This window comes from Saccostrea cucullata, unplaced genomic scaffold (genome assembly GCF_032062105.1).
Source record: "Saccostrea cucullata isolate Sc308-1 unplaced genomic scaffold, CSIRO_AGI_Scuc_v1 ctg2151, whole genome shotgun sequence".
NCBI lineage: Eukaryota > Metazoa > Mollusca > Bivalvia > Ostreida > Ostreidae > Saccostrea > Saccostrea cuccullata.
Window position 1 is genome coordinate 91,489 of NW_026922243.1, and position 24,723 is coordinate 116,211.

General features: G+C 32.9%; 2 protein-coding genes across 2 annotated transcripts in view; both read right to left on the bottom strand.

Moving 5' to 3' along the window:
* Nucleotides 1-2,702, bottom strand: part of LOC134261459 (receptor-type tyrosine-protein phosphatase alpha-like) — a 21,828-nt gene extending 19,126 nt beyond the window's left edge. Inside the window, exons 1-4 of the mRNA XM_062743899.1 lie at nucleotides 2,517-2,702; nucleotides 2,311-2,398; nucleotides 1,971-2,044; nucleotides 1,449-1,485 (exon numbers count right to left, since the gene is read on the bottom strand). Of these exons, the coding sequence (XP_062599883.1) occupies nucleotides 1,449-1,485; nucleotides 1,971-2,044; nucleotides 2,311-2,398; nucleotides 2,517-2,558 (241 nt within the window). The 5' untranslated portion in view covers nucleotides 2,559-2,702. The remainder of the gene's footprint in view (nucleotides 1-1,448; nucleotides 1,486-1,970; nucleotides 2,045-2,310; nucleotides 2,399-2,516) is intronic.
* On the bottom strand, nucleotides 2,638-11,416 carry LOC134261456 (multiple epidermal growth factor-like domains protein 10). Its single transcript, XM_062743895.1, has 11 exons — nucleotides 11,401-11,416; nucleotides 10,705-10,863; nucleotides 8,712-8,951; nucleotides 8,337-8,474; nucleotides 8,030-8,248; nucleotides 6,886-7,026; nucleotides 6,416-6,547; nucleotides 5,586-5,708; nucleotides 5,300-5,414; nucleotides 2,881-2,957; nucleotides 2,638-2,648 (listed from the first exon to the last, which is right to left on the bottom strand). The coding sequence occupies exons 1-11, from the start codon at nucleotides 11,414-11,416 to the stop codon at nucleotides 2,638-2,640; spliced, it is 1,371 nt and encodes a 456-aa protein (XP_062599879.1).
* Between the last annotated feature and the right edge of the window lie 13,307 nt (nucleotides 11,417-24,723).

Genomic DNA, 24,723 nt, shown 5'->3' on the forward strand with positions numbered 1-24,723 from the left:
GATCACATGAAACTGAATACTATTTTAAGAGGCATGAAACTTAAATTTAAACAATGCAACTGTGTAAATGCGACAAAACACAATGTTTTATTCATTTTGCGGCATCATTAAATGAATGAAATATATGGAGATAACACGCAGTATCCAAGGTTACGAAAATCCATTAAACAATATACAATATCAGCAGAGCAAACACAGACCTCCAAAACATCAACGATGGGATCAGGTGCCACGAAGGAATGAGCTCCCCTAACAACTGGTTGCATCTGCCCCTTCTCCAGATCGGGAAATAACAAAACAATATTTTTGCACAAACAAATAGAATGAAAAACGTCGGCCAGCATTTGTCTTAATTATGAATTGTATTTGCTGACAAGGTCAATGACTTGACCAAAGAACTAACGAACTTTGACTTCACCTTGTTATAAAGAAATGTTCATATAAGCAGAGCATGCTGTTGCATATCAAATCAACGGAGAGATATCAACAGCGTATGCAGGTGATGAATCTTTATTGCTGCATAAGTAGAAAAGGACGATTGAAAAGTTAAACTCATGCATTTTGTTTGTCTTAAAGCTTAGCTGTTAGACTGCATGGTTCATTAACGTCTTTTTCAAGTAAAATATCTTGATGCGAAACAGATGTGTCAGACTCTGTGGTATCTTCTATCTCAAACTCAGCGGGAGTGGTATCTTCTATCTCAAACTCAGCGGGAAATATCGCATCGACAAAAGAATAGACATAACCATTGTTTATTGTAAATACGTCGTCGACATATTTAAATATCGAGTTGAAGGCCACGGAAGGCGATGTATTTCTTTTTTTTTTTCACGTAAGAGATTTTCTTGAAAGTTTGCCTCACATGAATACAAAAGGATGTGCTGATAACGGGACACGATTGCTACCCATGGTATTTCCAATATTGTCAGAAAACCTGGTCTCCAAAAACCACATACATGTAGCTCTTGTCAATCAGAAACTAAAAAATCTTTTTAAAAACCTTCAAAGTGCTTGTGTGTACAATCAGAATGTTTTTTTAACAAAATAATTTTGCAATTGACAAACAACAAGAGAAGTAAATTTACGACTTTCATTTTCAGTGAAAAAACAGCTGTCAATGACATGAATTGGATTTTTAAAAAAGTGATGAAGATAAATGAATATGTTTTTTAATTACATTCTTATCCCTAAATTTCAATATATTTCAAAGACAACTGAGAAAAAAATGCAATGCATTATTATAGGACATCAAAAGAGAAAAGATACTTTGAAATCGTTCATAATTTAGATGAACAAAGATACAATTCCTCAATACGTTTTCCTAAAAAAAAAGTAAGGAATATTTACCAAAATATATTGAAATGGAGTTATTTTTGTACGAAACATAAAAAAACGAGAACAACTCAAAAGAATAAAAAATTATGTTCATTTACATTAAGGTGACCTACCTTGTGTAGCAATGTACGATCGTTTTCCAAATGCATCCTATTGTACAAACCATATAAAAGTTTATTTTTAAATAATGTATATACATGTATAATTGCGAGTATACACCAGGCATGTAATGTGAAAGAATCTATACACGTTTATAAGAATGGGTTTCTTAAACAACTGATAAAAAGAAATTCAAGTATTCTTGACAATTTATAGGTTAATTGATACATTAAGCTCAGCAGAAGATGAAAATGCTTCGTCGAATTACTTATCCATATGGACTTTAAAAACTTGATTTGTCATGCATAAACCTAAATACATTTAATACAATAAAACGGCTACCAATTGTTTTCAAAGAAAAGAAACATAAACTTTATTTTCGTCTCCAATTGTTTCATTAAACTTATGAATTAATCTTGAAATAATTTGATTATAAATATCCCTGCAAAACGAATCAGTTCGCACTCTATTAAGATGTGAATGTTTAATCATAGGGCAATTTTTGCGAGCTGTATCGTTAGATGTTTGGTACATACTTCGAGATAATTAGCATTGATATAATCTCCTTCATTAGCTGATGAGGTCTTTAGTACAACTCGAGAATGGTCATCTATCAATCAAAACAAAAAAAAAGTTGCTATTATATTAAAAGTCCAAAAAAAAAAATTCTTCGCGAGAACTTTACTTTCGCGTAAATTATACAAGACAATATGTTCGCAAAGAGTTCATTCTCGCGTTTCATAGTAAATGTATAACATATTGAACGATAACCACAATTCGTGAAAATTTTGTCTCGCTCATAAAAAGGTCATTGACATTTTCGCAAAAATCTATTCTTACTTAGTAGTGTAATCTTAAGTTAATTCTAAGACTCACAAGGGAATGTGGTTGTGTATCTATTTCGTAGTTTGTTCTCTGGTTTTTTGCCTTCTTCGCAAGGATGAAGTTCTCCTTTTGGAATTTCCTAAAGTAAACAGAAACTGCATTTATTTATATGCACTGTAAAACAATCATATAGAGTGGAAGTACAAAATTTAAAGTTCAATCAATTAGGAATCAATTTTACAAAATATATCTTGTACTCTGTATTCTTGTTTAAAGCCAGAATTTTCAGAAGCAGCCATCTTTGCTATAATAACGTGTAAGTTTTCTACAAGAATTGTTTTATTAGTTGGTTGACCCCTCTTTGATGGTTCATAGGTATCATCTGGAGCCTTCAGAACATCAGAAAAGTTCTTCTCCTTCACACTTCTGTCTTTCCCAAGAGCAATTGTGTCTTTGTGTAAGTAAGAAATAAAGTACATTGCATTTACAATTGTATTGCATAATCGATAAGATGTTATTACCGAAACTTCAATTGAAGTCAATAAGCAGATCGTTTTGTTTGGCATAATGAAATATTTTTTTTGTAAAAAATTAAAATAGAATATTTTTTTGCCTGTTTACGTTTTAGTTCTATTTTCGAAATTCGAATTCCTCCATCAGAATCAGTTCTATTTCCTTTGTATTGTTTCCTTCTCAATCTACAACAAAAAGCAGAGAGCAGGTGAAGTAAAATTGAATAAGCATTTAAAAACCGAAACGCAGCTTAAGATAAATTTGCTCTAGGAATAAAAAAAAGCTTCTTGTTTTAAATTTGTTAAAGAAATTTCGCTTAGTTTCTTGGCACTATTCTTTTTTAAAATATTCAGTATTTCCATATTATACACTACTTTTTCAAAATACTACATGCACCCCTTAAACAAACTGGAAATAAATTATTCAATTTTATATGGTTGAATTTAAACTAGCATTGTGAAAAAATATTGTAAACCAATAGCGTTTAGAACGGTCGTTTTATTTGAACAATTCAAACTTGAACTATATTAATTTCATAATCATTTTAGTTATTAATAGTAAACTTAGTAGTGACAGTAAAATGAAAGAAAAGTTTATTAAACCAAGATGTACTATACAGTGTACCACATACAGTGGCTTTATAATTGGCAAAGGGACTTTAATTCCATGAACTATAATTATCTTTTTTTAGAACAAATTGGATGTTGTTGTTGGTGCAATGAACTATAATTATGTAAATCATTTTGTAAAGGAAATGATCAGAATAGACCAATCGAGCTCATCGATACTAAGTTATAATATTTGAACGGAAATGCAACGTAAATATTAAGATTCTTGATCAAGAATAATAAAATATAGGACTTTGAAGTACTAAAGTAAAGGAGCTAAGGGCTAGAACCCCTGTGGTGCAGAGATGGGGACTGAATCCATAAATTTTAATATGTGTGTTTACCTGTATTTAAGAGTGATACCGTGTTGGAGGTCATTATCAACAGACAGACCTACGGATAAAGCGTAGGTGGTTTATAATGGTAAGATGGCCATTGAAATGTATTTTTACATTGTACATGTATATCTGGGACCAGGAATACCCTCTGAGCACAAAATACACTGTTTTTATCTTAAATGCGGTATTCTTATTTTATTATCATTCTTAGGACTCATTCTAGGGAATTATCCTTCTTTGGATTCTTTCTAAATTCCTTTGAATCACTTTACGTCTCTTTCTGGACTATTTTGGGTATTAATACGAGGGTGGTCCCGTACAATCGTGGACAAGTTGTATAGTTTGAAAAATAATCATCACTGCGTTCTGAAATTTTCACAGCTTTTTAGTAGATAAAATATGAATATACATAGCAAATTTCAAATAGATATATGCATAGGTAAACAAATTGTGATATTTTATGTTATGTACTGTATCGTCCTACGGCGCACGGATGATAACGTCAAAGCGTCTAAAACAGCGTCACGTTTCATCTTTGCTAAACTTAAAGTTGGATAAGCCCCACTTAAATTTAGAAATTTTATTGATTTACATATGTGAGTATCTATAACCAGTTAAGAAACCAATGTGGCACACTCATGCGATCTTCTGAATATTTTTTAGCAAGTTACAGACAGTATTCTCACCATCATTCAACTAAAAGAGAATCTCACATCGACGGTCGACAGTGACAGCGTCCTTTGCTATTACAAATGGCAGTCTGTCCATATGTTTTGTACTATCCGAGGACTCGACCACTAAGACTTCACTAAGAAAACTTTCGTTTCATTTATATACTAAAGATCTGGTGGTATTTTTCATATTTCTTTTCTTCTATATTTATTTAAAGTCTCTTAAGGCATCAATACAACATCCTAATCTCTCTGAACTGCTCTCCGGTGCGCCGTAACGTCATAAAAAGTCGCCATTTTTCGTGTATTTTGTTTATTACTTTCCCATTTCAAATGCTCGGGAAACTGCCAAAAATTAACCAAATGCCTTGAAATTTTTAAAAAGACGACAGAATCGATTAAGGAATGGAATTAGAATAATTTTCATCCTAATCTCTTGTATTGAAAACATTTATTACGAATTAATTCTTATGTCTTCTCTAATATAACCTTGCTATTTTTACCGTGCGCCGTAGCACCGTACCTTGTGCACATTCAAGCAAAATAAAATCTTTATTTTTTAATATATATATTGTCAAAAACATTATGATTCACTTAAATATGATGAATAAACTTTTACTGAAAATTTCAGCTTAGTGCGCCAATTACTTTTCGAGAAAAACGCTTTGTCCACGATTTTATGGGACAACCCTAGTATTTTGGACTCTTATTTTTCTGGAGTTTAGACTTACGCTCTTAATATTTTGGACGGATCCTATAAACATTTGTATTACAGCTATATTGGTTTGCTCTAATCACATTTCAAAAATCGTTAATTATAAATCTATACGATGAAGGTGAATTTGTCAATTTGGATAAACAAACTAAAGTTTACAACTAACATAAGTTTTATCATTGGCTTACAATATACCTGGTGTACAAAATTATCAACACAGATAGGATTGAAACAACAGCAATTGCACCAACAATCCCTCCAACGGTAACGGTGTCCGCGGATGTGCTTTTGGAATAAAGTGAAGTTGGATCTAAAGAAATAAATTTGACAGGATACAAATTCAAATATTTTCAGGAAAAATTGCTAAATATTAAAGCATTAATTAAATTTGTATAGACTTACAGGTTTGAGCAAAAAATGTTGTTTAAATAATTTTGCTGTTCAATTACCCTAAAAATGATTTTTGTGGTTGTTCACTAACCTTGGATACATGGTCCATTACACCCCAAAGAACAACTTCCATTGTATTTATTACAAGTCTCATTGACACAATTTGAGCCACAGACGTTATTGCAGTTTTTACCATACCGGTTATGAGGACATTCTGTAAAAATTACCATATCATATACCTAGAGGAAAATACATCGATTCTGAACGGTGCGATACAGATGACGTCATAATACCCCATATCAAGGTCCAGTCTGAAATTCCATTTCACGTATCAGACCACACTTGGATATTTTTTTTTTAAAAGTTAATATACTTAATTTTATTTAAATGTGTGAAATAATTCTTTAATAACATTTCTGGACTTTTTTTCAATTAACTAAAATTGGTTCAATTTAGTTTTAAAGAAAAAGATCATAAATGTGCATGAAACATTCTTTTCTGACTTTATGTGAACTCTAATATTACACTGTACATTGTAAGTATTTTAAATTTATGATAAATAGAATACTACATACTGAAATCCATATAATACATGTATGTCATATAAACCCTCGGGTCCCATATCAACCCTCCCGTCTTCGGCCATCGGGATGATATGACATATGATATGGATTTTAGTATGTAATATTTTCTGTTCATAACATTAATGATAATGTCAAAGTTTATCATTAAAGAAAATCGTGATACATGTATCAATTAACATTATTAATCGTTTGTTGGTTATGAATCGCATCATGCAATGTTTCATTCAAACGAACGAGTACTAAATATATAATTTACATAATGCGTATGTTTCATTACAATAATAAGATATACACCGAATCAAATGATCTATTAATGTAATTTAAGAAAACAGATCACCTGTATTGCAATGTGGAGGACTCTTGAATCCGGCTTTGCACTCACAAAGTCCATCGGTTTTTCGGCAGTTATCAGCACAATTTATGGAACAATTATTAGAACAGTTCTTACCATAATGTCCAGGTAAACAAGCTAAAAATAGAACTAGGTTTATATTTAATTAAAAAATACATTGCATTCCAAAATGCAAAATGTGTTTCATACGTAAAAAATAAAAGTAATACCATCTAAACATTGTGGTTCGTTGTATCCTTCTGCACAACCAAACGGACAAGTCCCGTCCACATGATCACATTGTACTTCATTAAAACAGTGTCGACTACACGTTTTTGTGCATCCCTTTCCATATTTTCCTGCTGAACATGCTAATGACATGGACGAAAAAGTATTTTAAATCAATAAATCAATTTAAATAAATAAATTTCAAGTGAAATTTCAAAGGAAAACATTTCTTATAAGTATCTTTTTACCTGTGTCACAAGATGTACCAGTATATCCATCACTACATCCCGAGTCACACTGTCCAGTTTTGGGATTACAGGGTTTGTCATTGAAACAATGTCCACTGCAGTTGAACGCACAGTCTTGGCCATAACGACCACTGATGCAAGCTGGCATTGTGAGAGTATTATTTGATATAACACTTCAAATACATCTTACATATAACATAAGATTATTTAACATGTACAAGTGAACATTTCGGATGGTAGCGATAGTCAAAAATTGAAATTCATTGCCAATCAATATACACGATATTATTGGGGCGTTTGATTTGTTTTAGAAATAAGAATACGGATTAGTTTTTATTCAGTTTATGTTAATTACGATAAATTTCCTTATAGTCTAGTATACGAGGGGTTATCAAAAAGTTCGCAAACTACTTAGTAATTAAATATCTTCCATAAAAGAAATGTTATAGGTTTTTTAGTATTGGACTTTCTTTTAAGCAGTTCTTTCAGATTTCAACGCGCATCTGCAACCAAGCCCATAAATGAATCCCGTGATTTTAGCGGTTACGTAACATGCTCCGTAGCATATTGTCACAGAAGCTAAAACATTTTTATGACTCTTTTTTTACCATGCAAGTTTTATTTTAATATAAAAAACAGACCTTCTGTCAGAAATTACAATATTGTTTTTTTTTGTTTTTGTCAGAGATGGCCGAATCTAGGCAAACATATGTGTGGATACTGGAAAAGAATATTCTTTTTTTCAGAATAAGCATGGTGACCATGATCAGACCACTAAAAACCGAGTCCTCTGTCTTGGGAGCGTCGTTTATTATTGAAGTATCCGTGCCTCCTTTTAATCCTCTCTGATATGTCCAAAGTCCCAGAAAAACGATATTTTAGATAATTATTTGATAATTATATTATTGCTTAGATATTTAACTACTTTTCTAAAAGTGAGTCAAATTGCTTAAAGGACACATACATGTATCTTCCATAACTTGTTTTCACTGAGCAATAGAAAAAACATCATTTTTAAACATGTCCCTTCCTTCACTTAAACAATCAATCCAATTCATGACTAAACTTCTGTCAGTGGGAGATCTTAAGATATTTCGACAAGAATTACTTTCTCTTTTTCATGAAATGACTTGTTTTTACTAACAATCGGCATCTCTTAAGAATGTCTTAAGCGCCTCTACGAAATATTTCTTAGGATGGGTGTATCTGTCAAAATGCTTACATTCATCACACAGCGACCCAGTCCATCCAGAAGCACATCCTTTATCACAGTTTCCTGTTACAGAGTTACACGTACCATCATCTCTACAATGTCCTGCACACTGATGTTTGCATTCTAGACCATATGATCCACTAGCACAGGCTACTCATACAAAAAAATATAGTATTATCCACATTTTTACTTAAACATATTAAATTAAAAAAAAAAACAGATATATAAAATACCTTACGTGTTCTACAGTACTTTCCCATCCATCCAGGCACACATCCCAGACACGTTCCATTTAAAATATCACATTTGTTTTGTTGACAATGTTCAGGACAGTTTCGTTCGCATGCTTCACCGTAAGTTCCCTGATATGCACAACCTAAAAGAAAGAAGGAATACTTTAAGCAGAACATTTCGGAACAGGTCGATCAATTATTCAAAATTTCAATTATCACGAACATACAGACATCCTACCACTTATCTAATTATCATAGCCTTTTTTTCAATGCAAAATCAAAGTTTATAAATTGCATAAGTATTTTGTTTCTTCTGATCAGTACTACAATGCCTAATTATAACAAATATTCTGATGGAACTGGGTTTGCAAAAGACGAACCTCTTACTATAACTTCACATAACTCTGTAAAAATCAAAGATTCATATCCTTGAGGATAAACAGTTCCATCCAATCGCTCGTTGTAAAATATTACATGGGAGCCATGTCCAATACATCTCGTTTTGAAATATAGGGGAGGTAACTGTGGCCCGTCTTTATAACACAATACACCATCTTCTTTTCTAGAAGTATTGGAAAGGTAAAGGGAAAAGCCCGCAAAACGGCCTCTTTGTCTGTCTTCTACAAGGATTAAAAAGTTCATTCATGCCTATCTCATGATTTTAAAAAGTTGACTTCTTTTCGGTATGTAGTAAATGATTTGTTTTAATGAAACCGTGAATTTCCTATGATTAAAATACAGTCAGTTTTATTTATGTAATTTACAAGCGTCCTTTCTGACATAATTTATTTTTCAAATAAAATCTGCAACATGACGACTTCCAGACGACGTATATCAAAGAAACACTTATTTTGTCATAATGTACATGCATTATTTATTTGTTGACTTCGTTTATAGAATACATAAATTGTTTAAAATGTTTAGATCAATAATGGTCAACAGTTAAGGATGTAAAAAAAGATGCCTTTTTCTTTTGGTGTGAGTTATTTATGACTAGTAGATTTTTTTATTATACATGTACAAATGTAAAATTGCACTTGAGGGTTTCCTTTTATCTTTGTAATTTTTTAATCAAAGAAGGTGTCAACCATTCGATTTAGTGTTAAGTCCTAAGGGGTTATGTTTATAGTTAAAGTATGGTCAATTGGTCAAGTAAATAAATAAATTACATAATAAGGAAGTGAGAAGATTAACCTTAAATTAAATTTTTATGCACGAATATAGATTTTGATTGTTAATACCTGTGCAGGGAAGCGTGGTGTCTCCGATATAGATTGTTTCCCCTACTGGGATCTATCTGATCGGAGACTGCAATAAAACAAGTTACACTTTATTTACGATTTCCCTGGTTGTATATATTTTACAGGTATGATACTAAATTTAATAAATGATATTTTTTCTTTGAAAATTACTTTAAAAAATTTGAGCTTCCGAGATTTATTTATTAATCTTTTATTTTTTTCGTTTATAAGCTTACGAATAAATTATTTTAAGGTTTATAATGTATATGTTTAATTGTTAACAGATTTTGGATTTTATTGTTATGACATATTTAAAATTTTCTTTGTTTGGGATTATTTTTCTTTATGAGTGAGGCAAGACTCAGGTAAATATTTTAATCGCTTATAATATTGTTCAGTTTTATTTTGATATAGAGTGAGTATTTTGAAAATTGTTCGATCACTCTATTAGTCACCAGGTGAGGTAGATTAGGGTAACTTTATTTTATTTTTTTGGGTCAAAAGGGTCCCTCACTGCAAGCGAGTTCCCCAAGGTTAAATATACAGTCGAAACTAGACACGACACAAAGATTATGATTCATAACATGTATGTGTGATGCAATCATGAATGCAGTTAACATTTGTAAATTGTAAATTGCACATTTGTAGCCAAGATAAGATTAGATGTGACGAGATGAGATTTAAAATCATTTACAAGTTTTATTGGGATAACTGTCGTAAAGCATCGGATTTAATTTCGGACCTGACCAAGGACGTTTCCATGTCAAAATTGATGTGAATGTTTACAACTTTTTGTCAAAATACTGAACGGAAAATCAAGAAAGACGGAATGACATCATGACAGAATAGGGTAACTTTATGCCAATGGTCATTTACTTGGTGTAGGTTAAGAACAAGTTTTCAGTAATTTTAAAATACTTATTCCGAAAAAAATATATTCCTTACCTTGCTATTGATAAATATGAAGTCAAATTAAAAAAAACCTAAATATTTCCTTGACAATAAATTCAAAAATATTACCTAAATTAAATTATGTGAAAATCAATATAATATTTATATGAAAAGACTTGTTAAACAGGCATACATGTATATTATAACAAAGATAACTTTTATCAAAATAAACGAAACTTACTATACGCTTTACCATAGTCTACAAACTGTATGGTGATGTCGTACACACTGTAGATGTCCTCTAGATCCACATACCACCATACTTTCTTGTATAATGAATTCGGACCAATACTTTCAGTTCTCGTGCATGTATCGTTTTTTCCATCTACTGCTCTATCAGCTGCATAATTGGCACAATTTCCTATACATTGCAAAGTGTTGGGCTCTTGCGATGCTTTTCTTCCATTTGATAAAACATCTCCATGAAAGATATAAAAGTTAGGTTCAGGTTTATAGAAAATATTTTTCTTTAAAAATCACTGCTCTGTCTTTGTTTGTTTCTTTGTTTGTTTGTTGTTTAACGTCCCTTCAACGTTTATTCCATAAGAGAAGAGGATTGAATATTGTTTGTTTTACATCCAGTCGGTAATATTTCCGTCATATCTCGGCGGAACAAGAAGAGAAAATCACTAGCTGTGACCTTCGATTCAAAAATCATATATAACGACGATGTTTCATTAACAAAAGTTATTTTCATTCCTATGTCGATTCGATATATACCCCCCCCCCCCCCCAAAAAAAAAAAATAGAAAATACTACTACAGCTTATTCATTTTAGATGGTTTACTGACTTAAGACGATGAGGTCGATGAACAATAACAAGATGACATTAAATGTACTTTTTCCGCTGTCATTTTTTTTTTATTCTTACATATACCTGCATATGTATCCATGTCTCCAAATTATTCGTTTCTCAATAGCTTTTTCTGAGTAAGGTCATTTTTTTAAAGCGAGGCAGGCTAGTCACTGATACTGATAAGTTAATGATACAAGGATTTCAACGTTTCGTTTTAAGTCAAGGGCTTGTAAATTCTTTTGTGGTTATATAATGACCTTGTTCACAGATATAACCTGCCATTGTGACGATTTTTTGACTGAGTTGTTTTATACATTTATTTGTATAAAAAGTATGAAAATGATGTAAATAAGCACTTCTTACCTCCTATTTGCCCCCATTTTTTTGTTTATACGTGTTAAGTGAATTTTGAACCAAACCAATTTCTAATCGATGAATCGACTCCGAAAGTATGCACCACGGTGTTAAAATATGTAAGACATCTTGACGAATATAATTATTTACTTTATTTGGTGCCCTTTGTGATTATCATAGTATGTTTTTACATAAAGATATCACGAACGGCCATTGGTAAATAAATAGAAGTTTAAAGGAATGTGCACATATTTGAACAACATTAACAGACCTTATTTTTTTCATTCTCCCTAAATGATATGGACATACATGAAAAATATATGTCTTTCAACCTAGTTAAAATGCAATATACAAACCAAAATATGCTCAGCTTTAAATTTTTGATCCATCTTTATGCATTAAGATTTAAACAAAAATATACGAAAATTACATACGGAGCTTTTAACTTACTCCAACAACATTCGGGCTGAATATGAAGACTATTTTTTTTTAAATATACGCACCATATCCAAATGAATATAAAAATCCCGATAAGAACAAAGGTATCCAGACTTTAATCCAAATGTTAAAGATCATCCTTATTCTATTAGAAGTTGCCTTGATAAATGCGCACCACCAACAACAAGGAAGCTTATTAGTATGTACATTAAGTTTGTGCAGAAAATATCTATGGCGGGATAACACTGCAATGAAATTTTGAAATGTATAAAACGTACATAGAGGAGGATGCATTTACTTTTCGAAAACCTAGAAATTAAAGATATAGTAGAGCTGTCCATAAGACTTCTTATCAATCTTAAAAAATATGAAAAAAAAATCGATAAGAAATGTTCTTATAACTAGTTCAGAGTGTTGTTATTATGGATTGCTGATAAAGAAAAAAGAACAAAGTACAGTTTAAATACAGATTATGCCCTACATTTTACTAAAATATGAATGTGATATAAGAAATTAATATTCATTGTTTCTGAATCAAAGAAATTCCATGCAGTAAGAATACACAAACCGTTTTCTCATATGACCTCCGAAATGCTAATTGTGACGTCATTAACTTTCCCGTGTATTATCCTGTATTTTCTTTAAAAGTTGCAGAAGAACACCAATTTTCAGTGGAATTTTCTTTCAGAAAAAATACTCTGCCACCGTCGCCCACAACGATTTTGGGATATGGGGTTTTTCATAGCAATTTACATAATATATCCGAAAACTGAAGTGGGCGACGGTGGCAGGCACTATCTTCTAAAAGAAAATAAGCACAGAATGAGTCATCCTGAGGCTTTTCTGCATTAAACATCGAAGCGTACCAAGTCTATGACGTCATATTTCCATAATGGTACTCCTCCATGCCATAGTCTTCACTGATTTATTATATTCATCTACTCAACTATTGTTAAAGCCAATTTTATAACTTTTTAAGAACATTAATATTTTAGGGTACCTTCTTCTTTGTCAAAAATTTAGAAAACAACACTTTGATTCATAATTATGCAAATAAATGAATGAATTTAGTAGAATATTTTAATTTTTTATTCAAATTAAAGTTTAACAAAAGTGGAGTTTAACGTGAAAAAAAATCTGTATTTTGAACACAATAAAAAAAATTACAATTCTTTGATGATTTATAAATTTATAATTAGCACCATTTATAACCATATATAACCAAAAGAGAAACAAATTAAATAATTATCTAGGGATCCTTTTCTTGTTTGTATTATCTTTTCTTATGATATGTAATCTTACCTCACATGAACGATAACATTTAAACGTTTGATAATATATTTTGTTTAATATTTTATTAAAAGCGTTGTTTTAACGTATTTTTTGAAATTTTAATTACATAGCATTTAAAATTGGGGAGGGGTGTCATTATAGGTACCAGATAGACCTGTGGATCTGTGAACAATTAAAGAAACTGTACTACTTAATTTAATGGATTGACATACAAAACACCTAAGAAACCTTAGACCCCAGTCATGGTACACGTCGGACCCTCAATGTTAGGATCGACTTACTTGAAGACTCTTGAGCTAAGTTCTTACCACTGCATCACGATGGCAAGCAAAAAGTTTCTCTACTCAAAATATAATGAAGAGTTCGGTAGGTACATCGGCAAACGGAAAGGAGCACCTGATTATCAAAAAAGCCTTTCAAAATTTTGTTTGAAGATTAATTTCAAATATTTTTGGTTGTTTATGGTTCAACAGAAGTAAGTTTATATAAAAAAAAAAACATAATTACGTATCCGTCTTTAATAAATTTTGTTATTAATATAAGTATAAAAATAAAAAGATGTGTTTGTGAAAAACCATTCACCATGCGGTAACAAAGTTCGAAAAGATATTTTTGGCATATAGGTCACAGTCAAGGTCATAAGGTCATTGACCTTGGTGTCATTTGTAAAAGCTTAATAAGTGGATTATGCATACTAAATATGAAGTTTCTATTTTATTTGATTTAAGGAGGAACAGGACTTTTAGCTGAAAAAATTTCCTGTCAATGAATTTTTTTCATATTTTTTATATTACTAACTTAATATGTACTTAACATTTTAAAACGGCCCTGTCATGGGATTTCTAGACTAATTTAAAAGACATCGCTCCACAAATACTGCCCTGTTTAGAGTTTGTATGGAGTTTAGATACTTCATGTTTACGGGCCCATAACGGAGTCCATAATACGAATTTTTACGCACAAACGATAAATATGATAGATAACACTATATACTCAAATATTTCAGAATATTCAGTGTTTAAATTATCTGAAAGCAATTGTTTTAATTTTATATAGTATTTGGGTGGGATAATTTCTACATTTTTCAAGGCAGGTTCAACGGCAAAAACCTCATTTGGAGAAAAATTCTGTCAATAAATATTTCCAAATTTATTATTGAATGCCAGTCCTTCATCGTAATTATTTACTGCATAAATATCACAGGGTGAAGCTTACCTCAATATCGCACAGGACATCGTTGAATTAGATGTAAGCATGATTTAAACGCTTCACGTTTGTATTTTCCGAGTGCGGGAAATCAATTGTGACGTCACACGAAAACATAAACATTCAAAATTATCTAAATAGAAAGAATCTCTGCTACTAAACATGAAAAAATATTAATTAAAAGAAAATCTGCTTCAGAAATTTATCATGATACATTGACTGTGACCTGTTTATTATGAAATAAAACTGATCATGACCGATGTTTGTATTGATCTCGCTCCACTGAGAATTCAAACACTACGTCTATGACGTTACTGACGTCAGACTGCAGGGTAAAGAGAAACAAATGTGTGGATTGGGCAACTTCACAATATCTAAATGATGGCATGATCTTTAAAAGGTTTATTACTAATAATTTCTAAAGTTAAATGTTTAAAAAACAATTTTAGAAATTAGAATAAAATTACTCAAGAACTGTTTGTTTTAACAACGTTTAACATGTATATCATCACCGATTATGACGTAATGTGTCTTTTTAGTCATGTGACATGTGCCCTGTCTCCCCTTAAAAGTGATGGCGAAAGTTCGAAAAAGCTATTTTTAGTATGTAGGTCACAATTAAGGTCACAAGGTCATTGCCCTTAACCTCATTTAAAAGAGCTTAATTAGTGGAGTATGCATATTAAATATGAAGTTTTTTTCTCTCATGGTTCAAAGGTTATAGCAAAGGTAAAGTTGACAACAGACAGACAAATAGACAGAACAAAAAATAATGTCTATCGATCCGGGCGCTTAACCTTAAAACTGTCAATAAAAAGTCTAAGCATGATTTTTAAAATCATAAATTGACCCAAAAAAAAAATAATTGTGTTCTATTATCTGCCAGTAACTAAGGCAAAAACCCCAAGGGCTGATTTGCAAGGTTGAGAACATCCAAAACCAAAGTTTTAACCTTCAATCTAATTCAAGCAGTTATTAGGTCTATGCAGCAATTGGCTTCCATATCCGGGGAGATATTTAATTTTTCAGCATGGGTTAACGTAATTGAATATCCTTTTCATTTTTTGTCTCCACTTCAGTAACATCGATCGCATCCAACTTGTTCTCAAAGATCCTTTTTTGAATATATCATTCTTTTTAATAATTATAGTTAGTTTTAAATATGTATTTATATTCCAAATAATCAAATTGAATTTGAGTTTCCATACTTAAATTACATGTTGATTCCGTAACTGTACTTAAATCCTTACAAACAAAGATACATAGCAGGTTTCAGTAAATCTTCTTTTTTTCTATACATGTACTCATCATAAAATGACATCATAGCGGCAGTGAGGAAGATACTTCAGAAGTCCTTTCTAAGGGTCATTCAAAAAGTTCTTTGACTTTTGTCGTAACTTTTTTAACGAAAGGTCCTATGAAAACTAAACTAAGTATAAAATGATAAAATAAATAAAAACAGGATGTGATTGTGAAACACTATTTGCCCGACGGCAAAAAAATCGAAAAAAAAGCTATTTTTAGCATATTGGTTACAGTCAAGGTCACAAAGGTATTGACCTTGGTGTCATTTGTAAGAGCTAAATTGGTGGAGTATGCATACTAAATATGAAGTGTCTATTTTTTTTTTTTTTGGTTTAAAAGTTATAGCTAAAGTTTGAACAAGCTATTTTTAGCATATAGGACAGAGTCAAGTTCATAAGGTCATTGCCCTTGACCTCATTTGAAAGAAACAAACTTAATTAGTAGAGTATGCATACCAAATATGAAGTCTCTATCTCTCATGGTTCAAAAGTTACGGCAAATGTAAAGTTGACAACAGACAGACGGACAAACAGACAGACAGGACAATAACAATTTACGCTCCCGATCTATCGATCCGGGCGCATAAATACATTAAATCTTGTAAAAATAGTTAGTAATGTAATGGAAGGTGATGTGCTCTTCACTGTTGAAAATTTTGTGAAAGGAGAGTAACAAAAATGGGTAAAGAAATGGAAAACATTGCGATCTAATTTAAGCTACTCGAACGTTTCTTTGCAAAATAGGTGTCAAATGTTACGAATATATTCCTATGAATTTGGAAGATGCTACAAACAGTGTATGAAATTAAAAAAAACAAAATAATGTTAGAAACTTTATCGAAATTTTTTTGACGTTACAATGTTGTTAACTGTACTCAGTGGTGACAAAACATGCTGCTTTTGAAATTGTCTTCTTCTTGTTAAGGAAATGGAATGAAACTTTACACTTCTACAAAATAAATGGTGTACCTAAAAAATGTGTTGATCTTAATCTGGTAATAATGTAGTAGAGGTACTTTTATTTAAAATAATAAAAGTTGTAGTGATTTTAAATGAAATAAAATATATAATAAATATAAATCAAATAAACTAAATAAACTATTAAATAAGTTATAAATGATAAATTTTCCGTTTAAGCTTTATTCTTTTCTTTCTTTACTAACTTGGTTATTTAGTGCTATAGTTATACGCCCCTTTGGATCCGCACCTGTACATACACTTTTACATGACCACATACATATCTATTGGTCAGTTTTCGAAATACTCGGTTTTCATTGGTTAGTGTTTTGGTCTTTGTGGGGCAGTGAATTTTATTCAGAGTAAGATCTAAAATTCTGATTTTGAATGGAGAAGACCTAGTTTATTTTGTTTGCTGACTATAATTTATTTCCAAAGACTTGAGACCTTGGACAATTCCTGAAATGTAAGTTTTTACTTGTTTTATGCTACAAGATGTTTTCTATAATATTACACATGTATGTTAAAAATGTGGAAAACAAGATATTTTACTTGTAATTGTTAACACTTTGAGTTATCTGTCTATCCATTCAGATATTGATAAATCTGATGAAGTTTTCCTAAAGATCAATCTGTATATAAACCTGGAAATATTTTAAAGTGAAGATTTTGGTCATAAAGATAATCTAAATAATTATCTATTTTGAGAAAGGTATTTGTAAAGGACAAATCCTGATTTTATCATTTATTGTACATAGGTATCTCCATTAGTAAAGAAAGTATTTATTTGCATTGGAGAAAAGTTCAATTCCATAGATTGGTATGTCTACCTGTATATATATATTTATGATTTGTAAAGAAACATCAAAGAAAGATAACTCTTCACAAGATTGTAAAGCGTAATTATGTTATATGAGTTAACTCCCTTACATCATGTGTAAAGTATATTTCTCAGGTATTATCGATGATAATTAATTGTAAAACGAAGACAGATAATTTGTTATATTTTTTATAATCGGATTATTTAATTGAAAATAATATTTTGTACATATTTTTATGACGCAATTTGTATATTGCAGGACATTTCCAATATTCCAATATCCATTGTTTCCATTATTCCAAATATTGTCCGTATTAATCAACTAAGATGTCATCATAATAAACGTTAAAACTACAACTGAGTGTTTTCCATCATATGCCGGGAATACCCGCTACAAAATGGCGCCCAATGTGGGGCAATCCACTTCATAGGCCTAGACTCGAACAACCAAACCATCGGTGATTCCGGAAATATCCGATCCAAGCGCCTTAGTGACACTGATCAGTGACTGTAAGTAATTCATTCGAATTTTCTCTATTGACATTTTCACGCGAGGACCACCTGCGGAGACCATCAACAACGCTGGATTAAAGTAAATTTATTTGATTAACATTATATTTAGTATTTGTTTATTTATTTATTCAACAGGATAGTATAGTTAGTGTAAAATTATTGACTTGATTGAATTTTACCTGGCCAGATAAGAGATGTAAAAATTTTGAAAACACGTGTTGTTGAAAACAGAGACAGAGATTTTTCGGTCGTCTTACATTGTTTATTATTTCCTTATTTATTTATTATTGTAGCAATTTCTTAATACAAATATTTAAAAATATTTTGACTTGGACTTAAGAAAACAGACTGACATAGTTACAGTTGGCCAGTAAGTTTGTTGTATGGGATAGTGTTGTAGAGGAAATTCGGGTTGTTATTGTTTAGATCAGTTCAGTTGAGTCAAGGTAAGTCAGTGAATTTGAGAATTTGAATTTGTCAAGAGTTTATAGTGAATAGTGAACTACATTTTATTTACATTGAAACACATACAGTATAATATAGCACAAGAATACAGAGTCTGATCAAAAGTTTGTCTGTCATGGTGTCCACTTAATTTAGTGTTAAGCTACTAACATCTTAGCTTCTGGTCTTTTCAGCTAAAAATATAAACAACGTTTTTAAAAAAATCGTGTAACATTTTGTGTATTTATTGCAAAATGTAAATTGTTTAAAACAATTTAAACATGTAAATTGTTTAAAAGAACTTAAAACAAGCAAGACTTTATTTACAGGCATTCAACGCGTCGGTTTATTTGTTACATCTGTCAATTAGATGCACGTCGGTTTCTTTGAGTTGTCATTTTTTTTTTTAATTGCTTGTGATACTATTGCAATTTTTGCATTGATTAGTCAAGTACTTGCATGATTTGGTATTTATTATTTATAACAATCATGGCAGAGTTCTCAGAGACAGAAAAGTCTGACTTGTTGTCTACATTTCAGGCATTAGAGATCAAACCAGAAGGTAGTACCCCTGAAGAATTTAAGAATTGGGTTTTGAAATATGCGGATTCCTTAAAAAAGGAATTACCCATACCGTCTGATCATGCTAGTCCTGGTGACCATGCCCTTGTTCCTCCTAGTCCTAACCCATTCCTCAGTGACCAAGTCCCTCCCAGTCCTAACCCATTTGCCCATGACCTTACCCCTTCCAAGCCTGGTCTATTTGCCCATGACCTTACCCTGCCTACTTCCTCGACCCACATTCCTTTGAGTGGTGTCCCTAAAATATCAGGGTTTTCAGGTGACAAAAAGGGGGATATTTTATATGACCAATGGAGATACGAGGTAAAGTGTTTACAGGCAAATGATTTTTCAGAGAACATTATTTGTTTAGCGATCAGGAGATCATTGTGTTCTCCAGCTAGTAGGGTATTAATGCGTCTAGGACCAAATGCAACCGTGGAGGAAATTTTAAATAAACTAGACAGCATCTATGGCATTGTGGAAGAGAAAGAAACACTACTTGCCAACTTGCAAAGCAAGGAGACAATGAGGATATCACAACATGGGGATGTAGACTAGAGGATTTGCTCAGCAAAGCTGTTATGCGAGGACAAGTTAAACAAGGCGATGAAAATGAAATGTTAAGAAACATGTTCTGGAATGGAATGAAGCCTAGTTTGAAGGACATATCAGGCCATTTACATGACAAATACCTTGATTTTGATGAATTGAGAATGGCAATGAGAGTTATTGAGCAGGACAAAGAGAAAAGAACTGAATCAGAAAAACAGTCTAAACCCATACCATCAAAGAGAGTTACTGTGGACAGAAAACAGGAAGATACAGATGATCTAAGAGGTGTTGTGAATAGACTGTCAACAGAGTTAGAGGAGATGAAAAGAGAAAGGAGAAATGATCAGTACAGAGGAAGAGGAATGACACGAGGAAATTACACTCCTAGATTTAGAGCTCCTCATAGATTCAGTACGCCATACAGATATCAAGCTCCTTAGATGCAGCAAAATACCAGATTTCAGAATCCACAACCAGCAGCCTCTGAGGAAGTATGCTGGAGTTGCGGCCAACAAGGTCACCTCCAAATTGGATGTCGAGTTAAAGTCGACCATTACAGAGGACATTTAAACGGACGTCGACCGTCGGTAAGGGGCCAACGATAGGTCGAAGATTACAGAGCCCCATGTACCAGCCGAAATTGATTGGTGAATCAACAGAGACAGAAATTTTGATTTCACAGATTAAAGCTAAAGCCTTACTAGATACAGGATCAACAGTATCCACAATATCGAAATCATTTTATGATGACAATCTGCAAGAAAATCCTATCCATCCAATACAAGATTTCATCAACATCGAGTGTGCAGATGGAAATTCTCTTTCTTACCTAGGATACATTGAAACAGAAATTCAGCCAATGGGAATTCCAAACTGTCAACCATTACCATGTCTTTTCTTGATTGTACCAGATTCAAATTACAGCAAATCAACACCAATATTATTAGGAACCAACATCATCAACTTATTTCTTAGCAACACTCATCAGCAGTATGGAGAGAAATTCTTGCAGGAAACACCATTACAAACACCTTGGTATTTAGCATTTAGAAGATTACAGCTGAGAGAAAAAGCATTAATGAAGCAGAATTTTAGATTAGCCATTGTGAAATCAGCTGAACAACAGACAATCACCATCTGTCCGAATAGCCAAGTAGTGATTAATGGGTATGCAGATAGGAAGATCCCTTATCACTCAACTTGTGCATTACTACAGTCGACAACATACTCCAGAATTCCAACAGATCTTGACATTGAACCATCTGTCGTCAACTTCAACTTCAAAGAAAATCAAGTCATACCAGTGAACATCAGTAACTTGACAACAAGAACAGTGACTGTTAATCCAAAGGCAATACTTTGTGAGATACACCCAGTATCCATCATAGATCAGCCTCAACATCTACAACAGGAGGAGATAACTCATTTACAGGATGTGAAAATATCTACTGACAACTTATCATCAAGTCAGATACATGAAGTACATGAACTACTCAGAGCGTACGAGGATATATTTTCAAAAGGCGAGACTGATATTGGATTTAACAACACCGTAAAGCACAGAATCGACTTACTAGATGAACAACCTTTCAAGCAGAGAACACGGCGAATACCACCTGCTATGTTTGAAGAGATCAGAAACCATTTACAGATGCTTCTAAATTCCAACGTCATAAGAAAATCAAGTTCACCATTTTCGAGTAATGTAGTCTTAGTTAGAAAAAAGGACAACAAATTAAGGATGTGCATAGATTACAGACAACTTAACCAGAGGACGAAGAAAGATGCATATGCCTTGCCGAGGATAGAAGAAATTCTTAATGCTCTTTCAGGAAACAGTTACTTTTCAGTTTTGGATATGAAGTCCGGATACCATCAGGTAGAGATATTAGAAGAGCATAAAGAGCGTACAGCCTTCACCGTAGGACCTCTTGGTTTTTACGAATTTAACAGGCTACCAGTTGGACTATCAAACAGCCCTGCCACTTACCAACGGCTGATGCAGAGCTGTTTAGGAGACCTACATTTGAATATTTGTTTTATTTTCCTCGACGACTTAATTATATTCTCAAGATCATTCGAAGAACACATTCGAAGACTTAGGGAATCAGGACTGAAACTCTCACCAAAGAAGTGTAACTTATTCATGAAGAAGGTAAAGTATGTTGGCCACATTGTTTCCGAGGAAGGAATAGAAACAGACCGAGAGAAGGTACAGAAAGTCCTGGATTGGCCGATTCCACGTACACCGGAAGAAATAAGAAAGTTTATTGGTTTCATCGGGTATTACAGAAGATTTATCTCCAATTTCAGTAAAATCTCAAAGCCACTGACAGAAATGATGCCAAAAGCCAATAGTAAGAAGGACAAAAAGGGAAAACAAGCAGCAAAAGAATTTAAATGGGGAACAGAACAACAATAAGCCTTCCAACATCTTAAGCAACTCTTGACAGAACCACCGATTCTTGGATATGCTGACTACAATCTTCCATTTGAGTTACATACAGACGCCAGCAAGCTAGGACTTGGAGCTGTACTGTACCAGGAACAACAAGGAAGGAAAAGAGTTATCAGCTATGCCAACTGCAGTTTAAGTCCTACAGAGAAGAACTATGCAGCGCATAAATTAGAATTCTTAGCTTTGAAATGGTCGATTTGTGAAAAATTTCATGACTATCTTTATGGACATAAATTCACGGTACTGACGGACAACAATCCCCTGACATACGTACTGACGTCAGCCAAACTTGACGCAGCAGGGCATAGGTGGCTAGCAGCTTTATCTGTTTATGATTTCAATATTATTTACAGGCCTGGTAAACAGAACCAAGATGCAGATGCCCTGTCCAGAAGACCAACTAATGATGATTTTCAGTCCATTTCTACAGATTCCATCAAAGCCGTATGTAAAGCAGTTCATGCAGAGCCACTTGTTACTACTTTGTCTTTAGATACTTCTATTATTGATCAAAATTTTTCTCAACAGGATGTTATTGACCAGCAGATAGATTGGTACAGTGTTCAGAGAAACGACCCGATTATTAGATCCTGGATTCATCATGTAAAGCTACAAAAGAAACCTAGACTTGAGGATTTACCATTTCATCCTCATTCACAGGCATTAGTTAGAAATTTCAATAAACTTAGACTTATCAATAATATTCTTTACAGGGAAACAACTTCATTTGACAACTTGAATCAACAATTAGTAATACCTAGATCATTCAAAGACAAAGTTTTGATGGAATTACACAACAAGTTTGGTCATCCAGGCAGAGAAAGAACATCATCTCTAGTCAAAGACAGATTCTATTGGGTAGGAATGCACCAAGACATCGAAAACTGGATCAAGAACTGTAACAGATGTGTGCACAGGAAATCAACAAATCAGAGAGCACCATTAGTTAACATCAATTCTTCCTATCCATTAGAACTGGTTTGCATGGATTTCTTGACATTAGAGATGAGCAAAGGAGGGTATCAACATGTACTTGTTATAACTGACCACTTCACTCGTTTTGCGCATGCGGTACCAACACGCAACATGACTGCTAAGACAACAGCAGAAGCGTTATACAACAACTTTATTACTTACTACGGAATTCCAACACGAATACATTCAGACCAGGGAGCTAATTTTGAGAGCCAAATTATCAAAGAATTATGTCAGATTACAGGGATGAAGAAGTCAAGGACAACCCCTTACCATGCTATGGACAACGGTCAATGTGAGAGATATAACAGAACTTTACTCAACATGCTAGGAACCCTGAAACCATCACAGAAACAGAACTGGAAGCTTTATATTAATCCATTAGTGCATGCGTACAACTGCATCAAGAACGAGTCAACCGGAGTTTCCCCATATTTCCTTATGTTTGGACGTGAACCAAAATTACCAATCGACATAGAGTTTGGCCTAAAGAAAGAAGAAAAGAAATCAGTATCCAAATACATCAGTAACTTGAAAGAAAACATGAAAGCAGCTTACGAACTAGTGAACAAAATTACCAAGAAATCACAGGAAAGACAGAAAGACACTTATGATAGAAGAACAACAAATGCAGAAATACAGATAGGTGACAGAGTACTTGTAAAAATTGTAGCTTTTGATGGAAAGCACAAAATTGCTGATAAGTGGGAAGAAGAGCCATACTTAGTAACTGAACATCCTAATCCAGAAATCCCAGTATATAAAGTACAGAAAGAAACGACAAAAGGAAAAACTCGGACATTACACAGAAACCTTCTACTCCCAATTGGACATCTAGATTCATATAAAACCAGTGTAGACGAATCATCACCATCAACTTCCAGACCTACTTCAAAACCCAGGACAAGGCAGACACTGAAGAAACAAGGACAGGTTCAAGAGAAAACACCAGAGATTAGAGAATCAGAAGATAACAGAGTTAGTTCTGATGAAGAGTCAGATACAGAATTTATTCCGGTACTGGTACCAATGATCCCTGAGGTTAACATCCCAGTAGATGTTTGTAAGCACCCACCCAGGAGAGCAGAGAGTACACAGATCAGAAGAACAGAGAGTACAGAGCCCTAATGAGCAGATTGTACATAGCCCTAGAGAGCCGACTGTACATAGCCCTAGAGAGCAAATTGGACATAGCCCTAGAGAGCAGACTGTACAGAGACCAATAGAACAGTTGGATCATATAGAAAAAAGACAGGAAAGAGAAGAAGAAATACAGCATCATGATGCAGAGGAGAAAGTAACGGAACAACAACCAATGCAGACAGAGGCAGAGCCACAGCAGGAACATGCTGAAGCTAGTAGTCACAGATCTGATGATAAAGAAGAAGAACCTGTACCAGTTTTACCAAGGAGAAGTACTAGGGAGAGAAGAAAACCAGATAGATTGAACCCCCAGGAATATGTCTTAGCTCAGCAACAGCAGCAACAAGAATGGATGAAGAAATGCGATTATCTGAATCGTTTGA

Excerpts from the sequence above, each read along its gene's own strand:
- LOC134261456 (XM_062743895.1), bottom strand. Across the intron at positions 8,952-10,704 it reads AGACTATGGTAAAGCGTATA|AAGACAGACAAAGAGGCCGT; the intron begins GTAAGTTTCGTT and ends TAATCCTTGTAG. Across the intron at positions 8,249-8,336 it reads GGGAAAGTACTGTAGAACAC|CCTGTGCTAGTGGATCATAT; the intron begins GTAAGGTATTTT and ends TTGTATGAGTAG.